This window comes from Suricata suricatta, chromosome 6, assembly GCF_006229205.1.
Source record: "Suricata suricatta isolate VVHF042 chromosome 6, meerkat_22Aug2017_6uvM2_HiC, whole genome shotgun sequence".
Classification (NCBI taxonomy): Eukaryota; Metazoa; Chordata; class Mammalia; order Carnivora; family Herpestidae; genus Suricata; species Suricata suricatta.
The window spans coordinates 50,198,471-50,223,735 of record NC_043705.1 but is presented as its reverse complement, the minus strand read 5'-3'; the positions used below and the strand labels follow the sequence as shown (position 1 = coordinate 50,223,735).

At 39.4% G+C, this 25,265-nt stretch overlaps 2 protein-coding genes across 6 annotated transcripts in view; one reads left to right on the top strand and one right to left on the bottom strand.

Moving 5' to 3' along the window:
* The window catches only part of PTCD2 (pentatricopeptide repeat domain 2), a 57,625-nt gene extending 47,756 nt beyond the window's left edge, over nucleotides 1–9,869 (bottom strand). The window contains exons 1-4 of one of the 4 annotated variants that reach the window (XR_003909903.1): nucleotides 9,712–9,869; nucleotides 7,829–7,921; nucleotides 4,649–4,778; nucleotides 936–1,053 (exon numbers count right to left, since the gene is read on the bottom strand). Coding sequence is in view for 2 of the 4 variants with exons in the window: in XM_029942413.1 (XP_029798273.1) it covers nucleotides 936–1,053; nucleotides 4,649–4,778; nucleotides 7,829–7,921; nucleotides 9,712–9,823 (453 nt within the window). In the remaining 2 variants the exon portion in view is untranslated. Of the gene's footprint in view, nucleotides 1–935; nucleotides 1,054–4,648; nucleotides 4,779–7,828; nucleotides 7,922–9,711 lie in introns of those variants that run through there. The other 3 variants (XM_029942413.1, XM_029942414.1, XM_029942416.1) reach the window with 3 other exon arrangements.
* Nucleotides 9,870–9,908: 39 nt separating this feature from the next.
* The window catches only part of MRPS27 (mitochondrial ribosomal protein S27), an 88,473-nt gene continuing 73,116 nt past the window's right edge, over nucleotides 9,909–25,265 (top strand). For both annotated transcript variants that reach the window (XM_029942411.1, XM_029942412.1), the window contains exons 1-2: nucleotides 9,909–10,013; nucleotides 16,724–16,801. In XM_029942411.1, the coding sequence (XP_029798271.1) occupies nucleotides 9,941–10,013; nucleotides 16,724–16,801 (151 nt within the window). In that variant the 5' untranslated portion in view covers nucleotides 9,909–9,940. The remainder of the gene's footprint in view (nucleotides 10,014–16,723; nucleotides 16,802–25,265) is intronic.

Below are 25,265 nucleotides of genomic sequence, written 5' to 3'. Positions count from 1 at the left end.
AATTAATTAAAAATAAATATGTGTGTATATTTTTCTTTAAGAAAAATAATAGGTTCAAACCAATCCCCACTGTTGTAAAACCTCTTTTTCTTTGGTTACTAATACAGTATACCTCCTTCTAAACCATGGGTGTCCTTAAAAGAGGGGCTAGTCAAGAATTAACAATTTCACCATGGAAAGAACACTTTATATGAAAGAACAAAGACAACTTAAGAGGGTTCCTAAATATACAAGAGTGTCCCAGGTGGTCAGCCCTGCCCCCAAATAAATGTTTCTGAGCATGCATGATTTTATCAAGTCTCTAAGTCCCAGTTTCCTCATCTGTGAAATGAATAGAATGACAGTATCCACCTGCCATGGTCTGTGGGGAACAAATGAAACAGGTATAGTGCTGAAGCAGAGTGCTGAGGACACAGTAACAATTCAATAAACAACTATCATTATTTTGGTCTTTACGAAAAGAAAATCAGAAGATATGAAAGTATTCTGAAAACCAGAAAAGCACTATACAAGGTGGCCATCAACAAGAAGTAAAAAAATATAAGAAGAACGGAGAAGGACAGAGGAGGAACTGGAAAGGCAATCTTAAAGTGGCCGCCTGCCTTAAACTATCCCCCACTAAAAGCTTCTCTGAGAAGTCAGTCCCAGGTCAAAACCAAGGAAGGTAGATCCCTTGTCATTTGTACATACATGTCTTCCACACCCGTCCTACACCTCTGTCTAAGAAGACCAAGGCCTTTTCATAGCAATGAACTCCAAGGAAACCTTGAAATGCAGGTAAGAGCTCATTCCTTCAGTACAGCAACCTTGCCCTGAGAAATCTAAGCCAGGAATAACGTGTGTAACAGAGATGTCTTCCCTGACATCACTAAAAACACCCCATGCTCAGCACAAGGAAATCACACTGACAGGGAAAGTCATCAGGAGATAAGAACCTGGTCTTTGATGAGTTCCAGGGCAGATTCCTCAAGATCCAACTCGTAGCACAACCTCATGAAAAGTGGTCCAAATTTATACTCTCCCAAAGTGACATTTCTGTTCTCTGCATGGTACCTGGTAATGAAAATGATTCAGTGAGCCGAACAGTGGGATGCAGGGGGAAGGACCAACAGGCTGTGGCATGTACTCTGCTAGCTGCTGGGGACACAACAAAGAATGAGGTGCTCTCACAGTCTAGAGGGAGAAAAGTGCAGCAGTGAGGACAATCAGAGGAATTCCAGGGTGAAGTAAACAGGTATTTAAAAGAAAGGGTTTGTTAGAGGCCCACATAACCTCTAAGCTAAGCTTAGAATGGAAAAACATACATTGTCATCATCTCAATTTATCAACAACCTGCTAGGATGAGTGTTAGCATACATCAGGGAATAAACGGGATCTTGCGCCAGCAAGCTCATGAGAAGGGCACGGTACGTATCTTGATATGGACCCCATCTAGAGAGGGATGAATCAAAGGAGGGAAGTGATGCTCTGTCCTCCTCAAACCTGACTTCTCCGCAGAGGATGGCAGACACCCTCCAGATGTACTTTACAATTTAGACCCATCACTGTTTTTCTCTGCTCAGGCAAGCGCATATGTAAGCTACCATCACCTAGCTAAACAAATTAAATGCTGTTTTGAAGTTTCGTTTGAGGAAAAAGCTAATTTCAGACAGTGACATCTTATACATGGCTTGAGATTTCTACAAGTCCACCAGTTATGATGCAGAACTGAAAAGTGCTAGCATAAATTTACTCTCAATAACCACGTCCTTCTGTTTTGGACACCAAGAAGACAATCTGGTGACAAAATAAGTATCTCATGATTACGTAAACCAGGTTTTAGTAAGACTCATTATGTGAATAAATCACACTACCATGGGAAAAGCTCTGACTTTAAAACCAGAAGGCTTTTTAGCCATCTGCTGAAATTATGAGGACAATTGCAGTAACAGTATGGAGAGTTTATCCTAAACATCCATACTGCCAAATAAAATGATGATATATAAAGATACATTTCATAATCAAATTATCAAAATTATAAAATATATTTACTGCTTCATTACAAGTTATAAATTAAATTATATCAGTTGTATACCTTGAATATATATGATTTTTAGTTGTCAATCATACCTCAATAATACTGGGGGGAAAAGAGTTAAGTTATTTAAAGGCAATACAGTACGGTGATTAAGGATTTTTAGATTTTGATTCCAAGCTGACAGTTTAAATCCCAGCTCTTTTCCTTACTAAATGTATAATCATGAACAAATTAATTAACCACTCCATGCCTCAGTTTCTTCATCTGTAAATGGAGATAAAAGTTCAATTCAAAAAGTTTTTGTAAAGGTTAAGATGACATGCCTACTAGCATACAGAAAATCTCCCATATGTGTTAGCTTTTATAAATTATGAGGCACGCTGTGAAAAAACCTTTAAAAATCAATACATTCCAAAAATAGTGTCATGAAAAATTTGTGCCAGATTAGAAATAAAATAATGCAAAAACACAGTTTTCCCAATTCAGAGGACATTTATTCTAATAGAAGTGCAAAAATTCACAGAGATAAAGTATTACCTCTTCTTGACAAGAAATGTTCAAATCAGAGAATCTAAAATACACCTAATACACCACACACTAACATGTGGTCAAGACAATGGGGAGATTAAGCTGCTCCTCATTTTTGACTCAATAAAGAGCTTATGTTATGGCTCATTACTCTTCTTCCCCAGTAGGGGGTGCCTGTCTCAGCAAGACAGAACAGGTTGGTTAGACCAGGGACCTGACCATTTTTCCCGTTTTGCCAACTGTCCACCAGTAGAGGGAAGAGATAGCAACTGGGCAGAATCACTAGCAATGATTTAGATTTGGGTAGTAAAAACTGACAGTAAAACAAGCTATAGAGTCTAAAATTATTCATCTTTGTGAGACTGAGATAGTATTAGGATTCCTAATACCGTGCAAATGTAATTAGTATGACCCTTTTTGGAAAATAATCTGGCATTTTGTATCAACAAATCTTAAACTGTTCACATCCTCTCATCACCTCCAAAACAGAAAGAGTATGTTTTATGTATTGAGTTGTTCATCATGGCATTACTCATACTGAGGAAAATATCAAATAATTCAGACATTCAACAAGAGGGGTACCTGACATACAATGGAATATTATAAAGTCATTAAAATATAACCCCTAAATATAATATTAACAAACAAACATGACTCAGCTCATGATCTCGTGGTTTGTGGGTTCGTGCCCTGAACAGGCTCTGTGCTGACAGCTCAGAGGTAACTTGCCTCGACCAAGAGAACATGAGAGAAGTGAGGCTGTGCCGGTTCTGGGCACAGAACAAGGCCCACGGCTTCCACTTGTGCTGGGTGCCAGTGCAGCCCAGGCTACACTCATGGATGGTGAGACACCCAGGGGAGAGGGGCCACATGGACTCAGGCATTGGAAATACAAGTAAAGCCTCTTGGACCTTCCAGCTCAGACCTCTATGGCTGACTATATAGAACTGTCTGGCTAGCAGGCCTCAGTTCCTGACCCTCAGAAATAATAACTAATATTTAACAGATAACAGAGAAAAAATAAACAGTTACCATGTTAAGCCATTAAGTTCTGGTGAGCAGCAAGAAATAATAGAAATAGAATCTGTGATATGTTTCTTCTACTTTTTTGGGTGTTTTTCACACTTTCAATGAATTGTGTGTAATTTTGGGTTTTTTTCCTTTTTAAAGATAACATTAATTTTTTTCTATTATAAAATAGATAATGCCCACTCTAGACAAGTTTGAGAAATCAAAGAAGTACATATTTAAACCAAAAACTGTGTAATTGCCAGAGAACCACAATTAACTCTGGGTACATACTCTTCCAGGATTCTATATATGAACACCCTTGCATTACTCTCTCTACCTTATAAATGCTGGTCCAGGTATAGAAATCTATTCTTCAAGAATGATAAAAAAAAAAAAAAAAAAAAAGCCATGAATTTAATTTGAGAAACAAAGCCTGTTGATTCCGGGTCACACACACTTCCCGAGTAAGTGAAACCTTTGCTGGGTTTCCTAACAGCAGCCCGTGATTACACGGGATCTCCCCTGACGTGGGAAAGTGACGATGGATAAGAGAAATGGGCATTTGCCTGGAGGAGAGAGACGAGCTAGGAGTCCATGAAGTGGTCCAAGTGAGAGATGATGAGGCCTGAACTAAGACGCTGGTAATGAGGACAGAGATCGGAAGGCCAGAGATGACAGACACCAGGAAAGCGGAAGAGTAGGATTTCTTATCCTGTCAGGGAGGAGAGCAAATAAGATTAGGGGAAAGAGGTTCCCAGTTATCTGTCCTGAGGGGTCAATGTGACAAAATAGTAAAAAGAAGCAATCTGTGAAGTCGAATGTGATATATAAGTGGAGTTCATCAGGCTGGTGATTTCTTAGGACATGAATTCTGGTTTTCTATCCTCAGTACCTGACACATAGAAGGAATCCAGTAAGTGTTTGCTAAGTGAATATAAACATCTGGAGCTCAGGGCAGGCATGTGGACAAGAGACTTGAAAGTCATCAATGTATAGTTGCAAAGTGAATCCACGTTCAGTGGGTGAGACTCTTCAGGAAAAGAAGAGTGAAGAAGAGACCGACCCTGGCAGAACTGTACGGAAATACCTCACCTGTAAATGACATTTTTAGCCAGTTCCACGTCATCCCGGGAATCACACAAATGAAGCAAGGTTTTCAACTCGTCTTTCAAGATGAGCTTATTCTGGGTCAATTTCTCTTTCATGTTTCTCAGATAGGTTTCTGGAAGAAAGCATAGTGTGGTGGCCATCACTCAGGTTCACTGGGGCTGTGAAGAGTCTGACCTCAGGGAGAAGGGGAAGCCGGATTCTGGCACATTGCAAAGAGGTACTGAGAAGGGGTCCCATCACTGACCAGTGTCCTCAAGAGCAGTACCACAGAAGGTCTAAGAAGCAAACCACCTGTGCGACAGGGGCACAGGATGGGGGCCCATTCAGAACCTTCTAACATATAATCTCTGAGGGTAAGAACACAGGAATATGCAATTTTGATGACCTGGGTGATCCTTCTGCACACTAACATTTAAGAACTAATGTCCCAGATGCTTAGTCCAAAAAACTATCGACAGATGACCCATTAGGAAAAAAAAAAATGCAACCAAGACATCTAAACTATCAATTGGCAGGATACCTAGCAGGAAAACTGAAAGGAAAATGTGTACTGAAAATAGGTTTGCCCCAGTGGTTGACCCATATGATTTAGGAGTATTTCAAGTCTCTTTCATTTCTCTTGCTCTTCCTACTCAGTTGTTAGAAAACATGCCACCGCACTACATAATGCACACAGGGTAAAAAAAAAAAAAACAACAAAAAAAAAAAACCCATCTTCTCAACAGCAGCAAACACTCCTGGTAACAGAATCATTTCAAAGTGGCTATACCTATCTCCATCCCCTGTCTTGTATCTGATCGACTGTGGAGACAAACACCAAAAGGAAACACTGCTCCTTGGCATTAGGAAGGGATCAGACTCTCGGCAAAATGTGGGATAAGACGCAAGGCCAGCGTTAAAGAAGCATCTGCTTTCTAGAAGGCAGAGCTGTTCTCAGTATCAGGAGTTGCCAAGAAAAGTCTATGGGTTTTGCTCCAAGGCCCAGAGCTTTGAAAGAAAGCTGCTTAAAAGAATATATATTAAAACACAAGCCCGGGAAGCTGAGGCAGACACTGTTCTCAATTTAAAGAAAAGAAGGCCCATTTGGTTTAAGTTAATGCTGTGGACAATCCAATCTTTATTTACAGAGCCATGTCAGTTAAAGGTTTTAGAGACGGAAAGACCTGGGCTATAACCTAGGCTCTGCCACTTGCATGCTGTGGGGAGACCATTGTCTGTTAGATTTGACTCCATGTGTAAAGTGAGAATCGTGAGAATTACATCATGGGGTATCCTGAGATAATGTACATTCAGCATTTAGCAAAGGGCCTAGCATATAGTAACTGACAGTAAATCATGCACATTGTTCTCATTTTTATTCCACCACTTATTAGATTTAAGAGAACTTATACTATTAACTATTTCCAATCAATTTCTAATCTTAAAATTTTTAATGGGACAACTTGCACTTTTCAATAAGTCTTAGTCCAAAATTTCAACAGATGTACTTTGTACTTTAAAACAAATAATCAAGGGGCACCTGGGTGGTTCAGTCGGTTAAGCGTCCGACTTCTGCTCAGGTCATGATCTCACAGTTTGTGGGTTCCAGCTCCACATCGGGCTCTGTGCTGATAGTCCAGAGCCTGGAGCCTGCTGCGGATTTGCGTCTCCCTCTCTCTGTCCCTCTCTGGCTCACACTCTGACTCTGTCTCTGTCTCTCTCACTCAAAAATAATAAACATCAAAAAAATTTTTTTGGAAAACAATGACTGAGGGAGTGGCAGGTGACCAACTATATAAATAGAAAGAAATCAGGGCAGAATCAGACCAGGTCTGGTAAAAGTGGAAAGGTACCAGAAAAGAAGTGGCTGCATAGGGTTGGAGAAACTCAGGAGAGGGGAACATTCTTGGTATGAGAATCAGCATGAATAATAGCATAGAATTGGGCACAGGGGAAGGCGGTGAGGGAAAGTGTGAGTAGATTAACAGGAAATCATACTGGACTCCAGAAAGGGTAAGGAGTCCATTATGGAGGAGCTAGGAAGCTGGTGGCAGTGGGTGGTGGGGGAGATGTACAGTGTGGTGTAGGACAGAGGACCACTGTGGGTTCTTACAATGAAGAAATGTTGAGTATTTTATAAATATCAATCTGACCATGGAGTAGATTGGCACTCCCTACATTAGTTGCCTTTCAGAACATGCACAACTGTGACAGCCTTAGAAAAACTACAATAATTAGATGAAACTAAAAAATCACATGAAGCCCTAACTCTGTCAACTTCACAAAGCTCCAAAAATCTATGAGTAAAATCCAGAATGAGTAAAATCTGAAGTATAATATCCACTGTAGATTAATATATTCTCCCTCACTCTGAAGGTTTATCTTCTCATTCCATAGGTGGTATAATGTATATGATTAACAAAGAGGTGAGGAAAGACTGATTTCTGGAGAAGTCTTGCTATGCTTATCAAGGAATTTAAAGTACTGGGAAAAAATGTGGATAGAGGGAATGAATTCAACTCAAGAGTTCTCAGATGATGACAGGAATAAGAACTAGGGTAGTGGTATGTTTTCAGCTTTTTGTAATAAAAATTTTCAAACATACCCCAAAACAGAAAGAGAACAGTATAATGACCTCTCATGTGCCCACCACCTAGGTTCCAAAATGACCAATATTTTGCTAACTGAAAAAAAAATCTTTGTTTTAGCCTATTGACTTCTTTAGAAGAGTAGAAAAATGTGAAAATGCATCCCACATGAGATGGTTTTGTTTCACTGTTTCATATGTGTACAGATACATATGCATATAGTGGAGATGTTATGTAAAATGTACTTTTTACTCAGAAGTGTATCAAAAAATGTTAAAGCCAGTCATCTTGAGCAGTTCTCAGACTTTACTATGCGTATTAATAGTCTGGGGCTTTAAGTGGGGCATTTCTATGAAACTTCCAGTTGCTGCTAATCTTAGTTTGGGTGGCAGGGATGTAGAGAGAACTGGTTCCAACACAAGTTTTCGTATTTCTCTGGAATCCTGATGAAAAGTACATTTAAAAGTAGACCAGAAATCAAGAATAAATTATGTCAATTTTTTCTCAGATATAAGGTCACTGAAGGAGACCAAATGTATAAACACAGAAAAACCTGAAAGGCACATCAATGAAAGAACAAAATAGATTGAATTACCTTTGGTGCCAGGAAGATGATGTGCAATAACCACCTTCTTATGCTGAAACTCTTTTAATTTCACAACATTATCTGTAAGTAGATATCTTTTTGCTACAAATAAAAGAAAAAAGCAAAATCATTTTCATTCTTTTATAGTTAGTGAAGAACAAGTTGTGTTTCTGAGGTACCTGGGTGGCTTCGTCAGTTAAGCATCCAACTTCAGCTCAGGTCATGAGCTCATGGTTTGTGCGTTTGAGCCCTGTGTTGGGTTCTGTGCTGACAGCTTTGGAGCCTGCAGCCTGCTTCGGATTGTCTCCCTTTCCCTCTGCCCCTCCCCTGCTTATGCTTTGTCTCTCTCCAAAGAACCCCCCCCTTAAAAAAGAAACAAACATTAAAAAAAAAAAGTTGATTGTCTCTTTCTAATAACTGATTTTCACTTACTATAAATAATCCACCTGGACAGCTACAAATATGTCAACCTAGTGGTGGGGAAAACATCTCTAAACTATGGGAGAATGCAAAGTTTCACCAAGTTTTTTATTTGTGTGTGAAAGGAGCTAGTGATTAACTTTGTATGGAAATGGGTTGAGAGGAATCTGGGATGTGAAAGACAAATAGACATTTCCCATCTGGTTATGGGATAAGAAGAGGAAAACAAAAAAACAAGAAACAAAACAAAAGGTTACCATTTAAATGTCAAACTGGTATCTACCTAATTTTGGTTTACCCAGGAAGAAGCATATAGTATAGATGAAAAACCTAGAGTGCGAGCACTGGAATTCCCAGCTCCTCAAATTTTGAAAATGAAGAGTTCTAGCTTCTCAGATTTGCACTGTTGGTGTCAAAGTACATCAGAAATCACTGACCACAGCTTAACAGAAAGGAAAGTTTAGAAAACATCAGTTGTTTAGGATGTTTGGCTGTGCGAGCAGTGGAGTGTATTCAGAGAAACACCCACTAAAAGACCTCGCAGTACTGCAGTAACAGCTTAACAAAGTGTGGTCTTGGGGCACCTGGGTGACTCAGTCGATTGGGCATCCGATTAGGTCATAATCTGAGAGTTCCCTCTCCACATCAGGCTCACCGCTGTCAGTACAGAGCCTGCTTCGATTCCTTAGTCCCCCTCTCTCTGCCTGCCCTTCCCAAGCTTGTGTGCCCTCTCTCACACTCTCTCAAAAATAAACATTACAAGAATTTTTTTTAAAGTGTCTATTTATGAGAAGGCAATCCAGGGAAATGGTTACCGTAGGAATATCCTGTTGGGCTGCCTGAGGGCAAATCCCACCTCTACCAGATTCATCTAACCTAGGGCTAATTACTTGGCCTCCGTGTTTCCATCTTTGTAAACAGAGAAAATGGTACCTCTTTCATTGAGTGGTTTCAAGAGAAAAGGAATATACTTAAAATGTAGAGTAATTGCTGCCACTAAGTTAAATATTTTATTATCATTCACCAGCATAATCAAAATTTAATCATTCCCATAAACCTATTAATGGACAATTTTACAATTGAAGAAACCTGCTTAAGGTCTTTCAGACTGTTAGCCCTAAAGTCGGACACCAATCTCAGTCTAAGACCTCGGCTCCCAAACTTTGTAGAACCGTACACCCAAGGGGGAGAGGGATTTCCACACAACTGCGTCGCCCCACCTGAAGGGTTACTATAAGCCCCAGGTCAAGGCTCCAGCCCGGCCGTCCTCTGGTTCCCAGGCACAGAGGCCTCAACGACACCCAGGGGCCAGTGCTGCACTCGCTCGCAGCCAAAGGGCACAAGACCATAGGCTGCTCCAGGCCAGTGTGCGACTGAGGCGCTTTTATTTCCCCCCAGGCGATGCCTCTTAAGGTGTCAATCTCCCTTCTGTCCCATTTCTCCCCTCTTTCACGACCAGAGGCCGCGGATACCTCCGAGAGGGCAGCGGCAGCATGTGGAGCCTGAGCCTCCCACCCCGAGACACGCGGAACTCTGCAACGTAAACAGCAGAACATGCTTCGGAAGCCGAACTGCGGCAGCCATGCTGTTCTGGGCCGCAGCAACTACGGGAGCCGGGGAAGAGGGCGGAGCATCAGCCTATGACCCCACCCCTTCCTCTCGCGCAACCTCCGGAAGTTCATCTTCTGGGTATGCTCCAAGATGGCAGCCCCCATAGTGCGGCGCTGGTTTCTTCTGGCGCGGAGAGTGTCTCTGCTTCCAGTCTCCTTGGCAGGTTTGTGGCCGCTCCGCTTTTGTGGGGCTACTTCATTAGGCACCTGAGCACTCTTCCTTCAGTGAAAGGAGTTGTGGGTTTTCAACAGGACAGGAAAGGCTTCAGGGTTCTGGTTGCTAGAGAAACCGTTTGCAGCGTTGGGTAGCATGATGGGGGTGGTAAGGTTTCTGACCCGTTTCCTTCCACAGAGCAGTGCCTGCCAGTCCAAAAGGGTAAAGAGTAGAGAGAAGTCATGGCATGAGGGCTTTTGCCTGAGATTTGCTGGGTTTGTGTTAGGGTGATCGTCTCTTCATTGACCATGTAGAGCCCTAATGTGCCCACCCCAGAGCTAGAAGTTTCCTTCCTACCCGCTTAAGTGTCCTTGGAGGGGCGTCAAAAACCTCACCACCTCACGCTTGGCCAGACCTCTGGTCTCCAGTTGGGATAAAGCATTTCAGTACTAATTTCGCATTACTTAGTGATCTGGGGCACAACTTTTGAGTAATCTTTCTATGCCAGTTTTCCACGTGTAGATACTATAGATACGTCTGAAGTACTTTTGACCTTTGAACAACTCGAGGATTAGGGGCATGATACCAGGCAGTGGAAATTTTGTGTTTATGTTTTGACTCCTCCAAAAGCCTTACCCATCACAAACAATCCGTTAACACTTTTTTGTGTTTTATGTAATTATATACTGTATTCTTACAGTGTGATTAAAGGACTAAAATGCAATAATCACAGTTGATGTTTCCAACATAGTTCCTCTAGCTCCTATTAAGAACCAACACCTACACTGTTCATACTTCTTTAGCAACAGCCATAACTGTGGGCATGAAACCTTATTGTTAGCCGCCAGGTTTTTCTAATAATTAATTGGTTGACCTAACAGGTGAAAATGTTTAGTGCCACATGTTAAGTATGTACAGTATCTGGCATCTCATTAAGAATTAGCAGCTGTACCTATTTGCTAGCCTGTTTAATTATGGTGGTTACTAAATGCTTTTCAATTTAAACAAGACCTTGAATTGCTTATCAGGGAGACCATCATAGTTGCAGAGTGTTTGGCATAATCATTCTAAAAAGGGAATGGAAATTAGGTAAGGGTGACTTCAGAGAATTATCAGTTAGCATTTTGTTCTTAAATTGTTGAACATGTAATTTATACCTGTGCTCTTCCATTGTGGAAGCTACTAGCTACATGTGGCTATTGAAATTAGTTAAAACTAAATAAATTCAATTTTAGTCACACCACATCTTTTTAAATGTTTAGTAGAGATATATGCTTAGTGGCTACAGTTGTATAGCTCAGAATTGAACATTCCCATCTTTATAGGACGTTCAGTTGAATAAGCACGAGGTTAGACCATAGAAGAAAGGAGTCTTGAAATCAGTAACTGGGAACTATAAGGCAAGTAATAGAATTACGTAGGAACATCAGTCAGGAAAAAAAATACATGTGATTTCACTCCTATGTGCAATTTAAGAAACAAAACAGATCAGTATAGGGGAGGGAAGAAAAAAGAGGGAAGCAAGGTGTAATAGACTCTTGAGAAAACAAACCAGTTTGATGGAAGGAGGTGAATGGGGGATGGGCTAAATGGGTGATTGGTATCACGGAGGGCACTTACTATGATGAGCACTGGGTGTTTTAAGTGATCACTAAATTATACACTTGAAACCAATTTTACCATATATGTTAACGAGGAATTTAAATAAAAACTTGAAATAAAATGGTACGCAAGATAGTGCATTATAACCCAGGAGTTGAAAATGCTGATAAGGAGATTGACTTTAAAGTCATAAAAATATCTTGAGCCATTACAGCGTAAGAGAGGAAAAAATAAACTTGGTACAAGTTAGGAAAGTGATTTAGATACCTGAAGAGGGGAGTATCTGAGTGGCTCAGTCAGTTAAGCATATGAATCTTGATTTCTGCTTAGGGTCGTGTTCTCACGAACCGTGACATCAAGCCACACATCGGGCTCTGCTGACTGTGCAGAGCCTGCTTGGGATTCTCTCTCCCTCTTACTCAGTCCATCTCTTCTGCCCCCACATAAATAAGCTATAAAAAAATAAAGCATTTTAAAAATAAATAATACACGAAGAGGGTAGAGACAGGAAATTTACTGGGTGAACATTAAACACATAATGCACCTTCATTTAAACGGACCCAAGGTAGGCACTATCTTCCATATCATGAAAGGGGCTCAGATTGTGCAGCTTCCCACATTTCATACCTTTTTTTTTTTTTTTTAAGCAAGCCAAGGATTCCAGCGTAAGATTTTGTGACTCTAAAAGGCTATCTGTATTGACAGTCACACTGCTTTTCTTTGGATGGAAAACATGTTTGGAGACCTTGGTCTAAAGGCCAAAGTAACTATAAAAGGAGTAAGAATATAGATAGAGCCAGTCACTTTTCACTAAACGTTGAGATTCTGGTCCTTAGAGGTATCTTTTTAGGATTAAATGGAGAAATTACTTTTTATAGTGGCTAGTTACTTTTTGGTTGCCACCAAAGCTAACTGGCTGAAGGATAATTAAGTTCAAGAAAGGTTTGTAAATACTGCTAGGTAGCATATTCAGAGTGGATTAATCAGCCTCAGACACCTAAACCTGTGAGACTCTTACTATTTTTAACAGGCTTACAAAAACATTCTTTTTTTTGTTTTCAAAAATTTTAATGTTTGTTTATTTATTTTTGAGAGACAGAGAGAGACAGTGCGAGCAGGGGAGGGTCAGAGAGAGAGGGAGATACAGAATCTGAAGCAGGCCCCAGGCTCTGAGCTAGCTGTCGGCACAGAGCCCCATGCAGGGCTCGAACTCACCAGCCTGAGCTGAAGCCAGATGCTTAACTGACTGAGCCACCCAGGTGCCCCTACAGAAACATTCTTAAGAGAATGTTTGTCTTAAGGTGTAGTAATTTCCTATGGCAGTTTTAACAAATTCCTGAAAATGAAGTGGTATAAAACAATACAACTATTACAGTTCTGTCGGTCACAAGTCTGACAGAGGATCTTGCTATGCTAAAATCAAGGTGTTGAAAGGGACAGGTTCCTTTCAGAATTCTCTAGGGGACAATGTGTATCCAGGTCTTTGCCCTCTTCAAGAAACCACTTGAATTCCTTGGCTGATGCTTCCCCTTTTCAAATGCATTTAACGTGAGTAAGAGCAAGTCACATCTTTACATCCCTCCATCCTTCGCGCATCTCGGTATTTGTCTCGCTTTTGGACTTTTAAAGACCTTGTGATTACATTGGGCCCATCTGGATAACCCCAGTACAATCGCCTCACTTTAAGATCAGCTGATTTGCTGATCTTAATTCTATCTGTACCCTTAATCCCCCTTAGCTACTATACCAACATATTCATAGGTTCTGGAAATTAAGACATGGATATCTTTTGGAGGGACATTATTCTGCCTACCAAATTCGGCCATACATTTCTATGTTTATCATATGTTTTTATTGGTCTAGGAAAGTTTTCCACTTGCTGAATTTAAATTATTCATCCTTACACCCTTATCCTTTTGTTCTACCCTAAAATGAAGATGGAAAGTGATTACTGGTTACTTTCTTAAAAAGCAAACATTGAATAGTTCATATATATAAAGGTTGCTGGGCTTACCTTTTGTAGATTTACTGGTCCTCTTTTTTTGTTGTTTTGTTTTCAGTTCATGTGATGCCCTTAAAAACCTGCACACAAAGGGCTTTCTTGAGCTCCTACCTTTCCCCACTATGACCTCTCCTGCTTTTTGTTTTATCTCCAAATTAAAAATTCTTGATTGACCTATATTATTGTCTTTTCTGACCCCAGAATAGGGAGAGGTGATTTCTTAGGCTAGAATGAAGCATATTCTAAGACATTTTTGTTTTTAATCTGTGTGTGTGTGGGGGGGGTTCTGTTTGTTTTGTTTTTTTTAATTTTTTTATTTTTGAGAGACAGAGAGAGAGGGAGCCACAGAATCCAAAACAGACTCCAGGCTCTGAGCTAGCTGTCAGCACAGAGCCCGACGCAGGGCTCAAACCCACAAACCGTGAGATCATAACCTGAGCCGAAGTCGGACGCTTATCCGACTGAGCCACCCAGGTGCCCCTAGAGTGGAGCATATTCTAGGAAAAGAAATAGAAAATAAGAAATTATAATAATCAATAGAAAATAGGTCACTGGTATCCTGAAGTATATAGTTTAACAGCCCTATCTTTAGCTCTTGCTCACTTAGCGAAGGGCTGTTTTTCTTTCCGACAGAAAGGAGAGACCTTCCTGGTTTAAAAAAATTTAATGTTTGTTTTTGAGAGAGAGAGAACAGAAATGAGCACGTGGGAGAGGGGCAGAGAGAGAGAGAGGGAGACATAGAATCCGAAGCAGGCTCCAGGCTCCACACTGTCAGCACAGAGTGTGAGGGAGGCAAGGCTCGAAACTAAGAACCATGAGATCATGAACTGAGCCAAAGTTAGATGTTTAACCGACTGAGCCACCCAGGCACCTGAAACTTTCCTGGTTTTAGACACTGGAATCCAATTTGCATAAAAATGCTGCTATAAATTTATGACTGGGTTATCTGAATTCTTTTGGTTCTGTGTAAGAACATGTAGGAAACTTCTTAACTATCATTGAGTTCAGCTCCTTCATTTGCAACTGCAGGATCTCTAGTTTTCTGCCAGCTGGTAAAATTCAAACCAAATTTCTGGTCTCCTCACCCTTGACTTGGTGTACACCTACACAGCTAATGCCACTGGATTTTATTAATCCTTCTTGGCAGATCTAGGAATGTAACAATTTATAACATTGTTTCTGTGGGAAATTATGCAAAGTTCCAAACATCTAATTGTTTAATAATCCACTTGAGGTGTGGGTCCTTTTTAATAGTTACTATTTCTTTAAAAAAGCTTAGTTCCTCTTTGAGACAGGTTTTGGAAGACTTTTCATATTATCACACCATTAAGCTTTAGACCTCAAATGTAGCATATTATTCTAGTAAAGGTCTGACCTGTAATTAAGGTAAGGAAGGGATTGGTTTGTGTATAAAACACATAGATGTGTTTATATTGTTTGTTTTAGGTGGGAGGTGGACAGAATAACAATAGCTTGCAAATATTGTGTTTAGTCAGCTTCCATGCTGTGGAGTTATGGACTGTGTCCTTTAGGTAATTCTCTGCCGCTTCTTCCTTTTTTTTTTTTTCTTTTTATGACTTTATTGAGATACAGTTCACATATCATGTACTTCACCCATTTCGGAAATTCAATGCAGTAGTTTTTTGGGACATACACAGGGTTGTGGAGTTATTGCAATCTATTTAGCACATTTTTATCCCCTCAGAAAACCCATCATACTCATTAACAGTCCCTTCCCTTCCTGTTTTCCTACAAGCTTTCCTGACTCCCTCCCCTCGAGATCTGGGCAACTACAGATCTGTCTATAGATTTGCCTATTATGGACATTTTATATAAATGTGACCTTTTGTGGCTTGCTTCTTTTTCACTTAGCATAATGTTTTCAAGGTCCATCCATGTTATAGCCTTTCAGTACTTCATTTCTATTAATTGCCAAGTAATATTCTACTGTAAGAACATATCACTTTATTTTTTTATTAGTTGATGGGTGTTTGCACTGTTTCCACTTTTTGAAACTATTCCAGTATTATGAGTAATATTGCTATGAACATTTGTATACAGGTTTTCTTGTGGATACATGATTTCATTTCTCCTGGGTATAGACCTAGGGGTGGGATTTCTGGGTTGCATAGTAACTCCATATTAATGTTTTGAGGAACTGCCAGACTTTTCCAACATCTTATATTATCACCTGCAGTAGATGAGGGTTCCAGTTTGTCTAAATCCTTATCAATAGCTGCTATTATCTATGCTTTTTAGTATAGTCATCCTAGTATTAAGTGCTATTTCAATGTATTTTGCATTTCCCTAATGCCAAGTGATATTAAACATCTCTCCATGTACTTGTTGGCTATTGATGCCCTTTTTTTTTTTTAAGAAATGTCTGTTCAAAGCTTTTGCCCATTTTTCAGTGGGTTATTTGTCTTTTTAAATTTTGAGTTGTAAGAGCCATTTATGTATTCTGGGTACAAGTCTCTTATCAGATAAATGATTTGCAAATATTTTCTCCGTTCTCTCCATTTCTCAGCTCCTTGACCTCCGGTCTATTGAGCATTGCCATATGCCAGTCATTGTGCCAAGTGCTCTGAATGGAGCTATGCCATCTAGTGACTTACCTCAAATCTGGCTTTTAGGTTTTTCACATTTATAAGTAGGGTGCTGGGTTACTGGGCAAGATACTTGACTGTAGGGGAAGTTAGGATAAATATGCTGATCCAAGTCAGATGGAAATGTTTTTAGGACTAATGATTATAAAGCATTCGATTTGTGAGTTAAGCAATAGTTCAGCAAGTATCTGGGTTCTAAAGAGTGCTAGGGCTGCCCTAGGCTGTAAGTCAGGGGCAACAAATGGCTTCTAGTCCTAAACTTACAGGAACAAAATTACTAGCATTCTTACCCATAACATTATTATAGACATTTTCATTTTTTTCTGCATCTTCTATTTGTTAGATGTTGTCATGAACTGAATTATGAACAGTGTGATATTGGTTAGAGTATCGTACTAGAATCTTTATATAATCTAGTACTTTGAAAATAGGACAAAGATATGTTTACTAAGACACATAAACTGAACCTGTTGTGAAACCACACGTGTTGATAATTGACTTTTTCCTCAGGTAAAAGATGCCTGCTTTCTGCAGCATATGTGGACAGCCACAAATGGGAAGCAAGAGAAAAAGAACACTGTCACCTGGGTAGGTACCTATTAGGCTGCTATATATGTCATGTCAGTCACTTTGTATGCTTATCATTATGTTAGTGTATTTAAGAAATAATGCTTTTATGATGATCCCATTCAGATAAGCACATTTTAAGTCTTAAAAAGAATAGTATGTAACTTCACGTATGGCAAATCATTTTTGTTATCCTGCAAATTTCTTTTTCATTTTTGCCTTGATTATTAGTGTCCCTGAATTATGTAAACAATTCTTTCTTGTTTTTTGCCCATTTTTATGATATAGTTAGTTACTGTGCAGCTTGTCTCTGTTTTACATTATCTGCAGAGAAAAACATTTTTTATTATTTCATTATTTTTTATTGTCATTTCTTGTGGTCTTCAGAGTTCTTTCTAACTATTCTGTTACCAGGTAACACATTTGAAAGCAGTGTTACAATCTCATATAAACCATTTAGGGAAGATAATTGGCTAACATCTTCTCAAACAGTAGGCTCCTAATTATATTTCCCTTACCCTGTTCTTTAGGTCACATTACACATATAGCAGCCTTTTTTTTTCTAAAATAACCAGGCCTAGAAGAAATCACTGACCATATGAGAACTTTGTAGAAATGTAAATACTTCATATATGTAATATACATTATATATGGCATCATTAGAACATTAATAAAGTCAGACAGTTAAAATTGGGAGGGGGGCCTGGGTGGCTCAGTCATTTAAGTGCCAGACTCTTGATTTCGGCTCAGGTCATGACCTTATGGTTTGTGGGATTGAGCCCTGTGCTTGGGATTCTCTGCCCATTCCCTGCTTGTGCGCGCATGCGCTCCCTCTCTCTCTCTCAAAATAAATAAATAAACTTAAAAAAAAAAAAAGTCAGATGATGGTGATAATTCTTTGTGATTGACATAATTTTTTGTCAATTCCAGTGCTGATCTAATCTTCTCCCTCAGATTTCTTTGTCTGCTTTTTGGACTTATGTTAAAGAATAAAGTTCTCGACACCTGGGCGGCTCAGTAAGATAAGAATAAAGTTCTCCTGTGCTTATGGGTTCTTCTCATAACGGGTATCTGGGGGAGACATTCTTTTGTAGTTGTCTGTAATGGCTACCTTGGGATAGAGTTAGGGGTTTCAAGGAACTCATTTTCTCCCTTGATGGTGTTATTGCAAGAGCAGAGTTGGTTGCCGTGTCCTAGAACGGATGTGTAGACAGGGACTAACCAAAGCAGAGCTGTGGAGAATCTGAAGATGAGCAACCCATGTACTTGCACAAAGATGGAGAATCTCTGTGTAGATACAAATGCAGGTGGATACAGATGAGGTATACTGGCAAACTCCAGTACCAGGAGTGGCGTTATCATGAGTGACACAGATTTATTGACAAGGTGGTGAACAACTCTTGAAGTTTTGAATGAATCCAATTTCTTCAATTTACATGGTAGTGGCATCTCTGGAAAAATTCAGCTTATATTCAAATTATGCCCCAAAAAGTACTTTGCCTTTATATATAAAAAGGAGTTCTGTTATCAGTAGGTTGATTTTTTTAAATTATGTAATTGTCTGCCATGCCCTAGATGCCATGGTATGTGGGGCAAATATTTTACCTTTTTATTTATAAATTTTAAACTTCCAAAAAATTGTAAGAATAATACAGATAGCATCTATAGTCGCTGCCTAGATTCACCAGGTGTCATCATTTTGACTCTCCCATTTTTGCTTTCTCATTATCCACAGTCACACTTTTTTTTTTAGTCACGTGGGAGTTTGTTGTATTTATTGTAGCCTTTACGCTGAGTGCTTTGGTGTAGACTACCCGACATTTCTTAAGAAGCCAGTCCCTTTCTTTAAATAGAATATTCTTATTTTGGGGGTTGTTTTATATTTCTTCTTAATTAGATTCAAAAAGGCTCCTTTGACCAGAATATTGTCAGGGATACTTAGGACAACATCTCATTGGAGATACCTGATGTCCATCTGCCCTCACTGGTGAGGTCAACTTTGATTACCCAGTCAAATATGTCTGATTTTTTTCACTGGAGAGTTACTATTTTTCTCCCTTGTGACTAATGGGCAATTTGTGGGGTGATAATTTTAGTATCATGCAAATGTCCTACTGCTTATCAAAAGTTTCCCCCTAGGTTTAGTATCCATTCAGATTGTCTGAATCAGTCTTTACTATGGTGGTTGCAAAATAGTGGTTTTCCAATTCCATTAATAACTCCACATTGAGTAATTAGTACTCAGTATTCTAATATGAACAGGAGCCCTCCCCTTTCTCCCATTTCTTTCTTTCTCCTTTTATTATCAGTATGGTCTTGTGGGTGGTGGAATCTTCTTTTCCTTTCGATGATTCATTACCATCCTTGTTATTTTGGGGGTCAAATTGTTTCAGAGTTGGCTGATAAAACAACTTTCAACCTGACTCCCAGTGTTCCACGTTGTACCTTTCCTGCTCTAGCCCTGGAATTCACTATGTCTCCAAGGAGTCCTGGTTCCTTTTATTAAGGAACGGTGTTAGAAACCAAGATCTGTGCACTGGTTGTCCTCTTGCTACTTTGGGACTTTTGCTTCTTGGTCTATTCAGTAGATAGAACTAGGAAAGAAAAGGGTATATATACATATAAACATAATATGCACATACATGCATATAAGCTTAAATGTACATATTTTACAAATAATGAATTCATGGTAAAACTTCTAATTCCAGTTCATCCTCAGAAATTCTTCCTTGTGTTTCTCTAGTCCATATTTGTATCAGCCTTCTACACTGAAAACTCTGGCCCTCAACAGGGACAGTGTTTTAATGTGTTGGACAGTCTCTGCATTGCAGTTTATCTAATTTTCGTGTCTTCTGATCACTCAGTACTCCCTGAAGTCACTGTGTCAAAACAACAACAACAACAACAACCCATATTTCTTTAGAAAATGGGCATTTATGCCTTCTGGGGCCAATAGTGCCCATTCTAGTGATGAAGCCAACATGGACTCCGTTAATTATATTGCAAGGGTGTTCTGATAAGTCTTTTATGAACTGTAAAAAAAAAAAAAAGTGCTATGGAAGTACAGTGAAGAATTTCAAGAAAGCTATTGTTACCACTTTCCTAGGTATGAAGGGAAATTTAGAAAAGACCGTTTTATTTGGTGCCTTGGTATAGGATATAGAAAGCTCTTTCTTATTAGGGGACAAATTTATGGGAACTTTGTCCTAGATTCTTGAATAAACAGAAGGTATTTGACAAAGAAGAAATATAGTAAGTCTGCAACAGATGTAGGTTATTGTCCTCTCTCTGTTAAGATTAGTATACTTGGAAAAGCAGTAAGGACTACCATTTACTGAATGCTACTCTGCTTAGAATATCCTCTGTACATCCTGGATCCCTATCCAGTCAGAGTTGATTTTTTCCTCACCCTATATTCTCACAGCACTTTGTACCTTCGTTGTGACGTTTGATGTGATAAGTCTGCACTTGGGGGACACACATCTGGATGTGAGCCCAAGCTCTGCCAGCTTTCAGAAATTTTGTCATGTAACGCTCGTTCCTGCTGCTATAAATTAGGGAGGATTATAAAGCCTACTTAAGTTAATACCCGTATAATGGGTGCCCCAGAAATAGGCGAAATGAATGAATCCCTAGCTCCTTGATTCTACACTATATGAAAGATTAGGCAGTGAGGTGAGATAGATTTTGAAACTAAAACTGCTTGAAAGAAAAAAGGCTGTTTGAGACAGTATTGTTTTCCTTCTGTGTCACAAAATGTAATTAAAACTTCCACGCCTGTGTGATTACTGCATGTTTTCCCTAACTCTTAAGTGTTTGGGTGGAGATAATGGGTCCTGAGAATTGAATCACTGCGCCCAGGGCTGCATCCTGCGGATCGTGCAGTAGGTGGCAGCGCCGCCTCTCCGGGGACCGCAGCGCAGCCTTTGGCATCGGGCTTTCGGGTGCGGACTCTTCGGGAAGCCGCCTCCGTTCGCGCGTGCGTGAAGTGCTGCCCTTAGCATGTGGAGCGCAGTGATTGGGCGCTGGGACCTGGTGCGGGCTCGTTGATTGGGGGAAGGAGGAGGGGCGATATGAGGCTTTCACTCCGCGCGTCTTCATTGGAGGGTGTGGGGTGGAGTGGAGCGGGGCGGGAGAGGGAAGATGCCTGGGTGTGGGTGTAGTGCTTCGGCTTCCATCTGCTTAAGTGCTTTCGCCTCCTCGCGAGGTACTTGCGGATGTGATAGATGTTCGGTGTTTTCTCTGACGGGCGTGAGGCTCTTGTGGCTCCTCTTCAGTCTCGTTAGTGGTTTTCGGTTAGAGCCTGCGGGCGGGCTAATGGGGATCTGTCCAGCCCCAGTAGGAATGTAATTTAGTACTACGGAGGTCTTGGTTAAAACCACGAGTGCTATTTGGTACCTACACTGCAGTTTAGGGATCAAGCAGGGTATGAATGCAAGTCAGGTGCTCTGACAAAAGAATGGAAAGGTAGCCTTCATTTGTTGCTAGTTCTGTGCTGAGCACTTCAGCCAGCTAATGCAGCTGCTGGTTATAGATGAGGAAACTGAAGCCATATTTTGACATTTACTTAGGATGATTGCCTTTATGCTGAAAAATAGCTTTCTAAATGATTGCTGTAGTAGTGTCTTCACTCGCACTGAACAGTGGATTTCTTGCTTACAAAAGTAAAAAATAAAAAAAACCTTTTGGGGTGCCTAGTGGCTCAGTTGGTTAAGCATCCGACTTCGGCCCAGGTCATGATATCACAGTTCGTAAGTTCGAGCCCCCCATGGAGTTCTCTGCTGAAAGCTTAGAGCCTGTTTCGGATACTGTCACCCTCTCTTGCTCTCCAAAACAAACAAAATACCCTTTTGGTTGCAGTATAATATATACTGAGAAAGCACACAAATCATAATGTTTCAATTGATGTACTATCACAAAGTGAACAAACTTATGTAAAAATTAGAACATCCCTCCTCCTTAAGAAGCCCTAATTGTGGCTCCCATTATCAGCTCATAGCTAATATTTACTTCCTCTCTAATTCTACTCATTCTACCATCCTGATCCTTTGATTTATTTTGAGGCAAATCCTAGATAGTATCTAATTTCATCCATAAATATTTTAATATAGCTCTCAAATATAAAAGTGCCTTTAATACCATTATTACACTTAAAATTTTTATAATTATTTAAATGTGAAAGATACAGTCTGTTCAAATTACCCCAATACTTCATAAATCTTTTTAATGATTTGTTTGAATCAGTATGCAGATAAGGTCCATACAGTGCAATTTATTATAACCTCCCCTTCTCTTGCCTCTTTTAAAATCTTTTTTATAGAAACATATAAAAGTAGGGAGGTTGGTATAATGAACCTCCTGTGCCCTTTCACCTGGTTTCAGTAGTTGTCAATTCCCTGCTAGACTTGTTTCATCAATCCCCTTTCCTGTGACCTGATTACTTTTTAACATTTGTTAGCAGATCATTTTATGTGTATGTTCACATGTACCTCTAGAAGATAAGGATTTTTTAAAAAATCTAATTATAATACCATTCTCACTTTAAAAAATCAGTCCTTCCTTAACATCATTAAATATGCCATCAATGTTTACATTTTGCCAAATGTCTTATAAGTTTCTTTTTAATTTGTAGTTTGTGGAAATGGGACCCGGGTAAGGTTCATACATTGTAATGTGTTGAGATGTCTCTTAATTAAATATTTTTTAATCTATAAGTTTATTTCTCTCTTTCTTGCAGTTATTTGTTGAAGAAAACAGGTCTTTTGTTTCCCATATTCTGGATTTGCTGTTTTCATTCTTTTGATGGTGTTTAATATGTTCCTCTACCTTCCATTTGTCCGGTAAAGCTGGCAGTTAGAATAGGAGACTTGATAAGATTTAGGCGTTTTGTTTTCTTGTTTTTCTTTTGGCATGAATACAAGTATTGTTTACTTTTTTGAGGAGGCACACAGCATTAGTTGATCCCTCTGTGATGTTAAAGGACAGTTATGATCATTGCTTATATCTATTATTTTATTAGGAGCTGCAGAATGTTACTATTTTAATTCTATTGTTTCTTCCTCATTTATTACCCAGAAAATGTCTTACAAGAATTTTCTTTCCAGCAGTTTAGTTATCCTGAGCTACAGTTTATGTGAAAGAGCAGCTTTCAAAATAATGGGTTGAACTACTACCATCCTCCAAAAATGATCAGTAGTGATATATTTTTTAAAATATCATTATGAACTCATGGAGTTAAATATTCCAGACATTTAAATCCATTCCAGTTGATACTTTTATTGAAAGGGCCTTACTTCTACGAACTGAGCTTCAGAGACCCCTAGGAGTGCTTGGGCTTTCCAACTGAAGTCAGAAGATTACAGTTTTAAACTGTTTTCTGTATTGGGCTTCACTTTGGTTAAAATAAACACTGAAAGCTCTTGCCTTCTTTGAGAAATTCAATTGTGTCACCTTCTTAGTGGTGAGGGCCCTGATGATGAGCTGAATTGGATTTCTGAGCCTTAAGGAATTAAATATTTTTTCTGATTTTTCAGTTTATAAGTAATTAAAAAGTAAAGGATAACTTTAGGTTTTCAGACTTTTTTTTTTTTATTAAGAACTCCATTTACAGATCAAAGAGAATTACATACACCACTGACTCCTTTGAATCAGGGTGATGCAAAACTCTGTGATCCTCTCTTACAAACACTTCTCTCATTAGCTGAGGTTTAGTTTTGCTGTGTCATTTCAGCTGTGGAGGCCTTTGGCTCGTTTTAGCGATTTTTCAAACCTTGCTCTTGAAGCCTGACAGACATTTTCTGAAACCAGCTTTACTAATCTTTCAGTTCCATATCATCCTCCTTTAGTCCCTTTTCTTTTTTTTTTTTTAAATGTTTTTTATTTATTTTTGAGAGACTGAGAGAGACAGCGCAAGCAGGGGAGAGTCAGAGAGAGAGGGAGACACAGAATCTGAAGCAGGCTCCAGGCTCTGAGCTAGCTGGCAGCACAGAGCCAGACGCGGGGCTCGAACCCACAAACTGCAAGACCCACAAACCTGAGCCAAAGCCAGACGCTTAACTGACTGAGCCACCCAGGTGCCCCAGTCTCTTTTTCTTAGTATATATGCATATAAAGTTTGCCTTTAGAGTTTTCCTTTATTGGAACTATTTGTTTTAAGCGCCTGGTGACAAACAAATGGATACATAAAAATCTAAATATCTACATTCAAAATGGTTTCTAAGTTAGTGTTTCTTACTTCCTGCTTCCTTCTGTTGCTTCTATACATATGTCATGTGTGCCTGTATTTTCTTTTTAATGCTGGAAACAAACATAGCTTCAGATTCTATGTTCTGATCACTTCTCCTAGGAGGTAGAATAATAATTTGTATCTAGTTTATTACATAAATTAGATAAGGTACACAGATACTCTTTTTTTTTTTTATTGTATTCTTGAGTTAGTTAACATACATTGTAGTCTTGGCTTCAGGAGTAGAATCCAGTGATACATCATTTATATATAACATCCAGTGCTCATCCCAACAAGTATCCTCCTTAATGCCCTCCACCCATTTTCTCCAAGGTACACAGATATTCTTAAGCCCAGAAAGAGTTAAGTGTTGACTGGATAACAGTCCTGTGCAGTTACATAGAGATCATGAAAAACCAAAAGCACCTAATAATTTCTCACCTAATACTGTCATATATTTGAATTTTTAAAAAATATTTTATTTAGGTGTTTTATTTTCTACTTTTTCCAGAAATGGAATTCAGTTTAATATCAATTTTGGGCTTAAGAGCAACATTGAAGATGTATTTTGTGTTCCCTCCTTGGCAGTTCTCAAACATAATTCACTCTAGTTCTTGTAAGGTGGCACTGCATCCTTTTGGGGCCTTTGTTTAAAAATTTGTATTTCCTTGGTCTTACTTCAGGCCTACAGAATTAAATCACCCTCTGGGTGTGAAGCATAGAATTCTGAAGTTTTAAAGTTCGTTCTTTCTTTCTTTCGAGAGAGAGAGAGACAGAGAGAGAATGCAAGTCGGGGAGGGGCAGCAACAGAGGGAGAGAGAGAATCCTGTGCTGACAGCTCAGAGGCACACACAGGGCTCCATCCTCATGGACCCTTGAGATCATGACCTGAACCAAAACCAAGAGTCAGTTACTTAACTGACTGAGCCACCCGGGTGCCCCTGAAGTTTTAAAGTTTTAAAGTCCTCTACATGATTCAAATCCTCAAGCAAGTTTGTGAGTGATTACACTCCTATACATGGAATTATGCAGGGTCCTGAATCAAATCTTTTATGAGCTTAAATCATCATTGGTATTCTTTAGATAAGAGGAGCATTTTATACTAGTATACATTTCATTTCCTGCGCATACTTTCATACTGTCTGAACAGCTTTATGTTTTGTTAAATGAAGATGCATTTTCCCATATAGCTTTTGTAGGCCTCAACCATCTGCTGTAGGGTATATTCCCCAGGAACTGAATGACAGGCAAGAAGGCGTC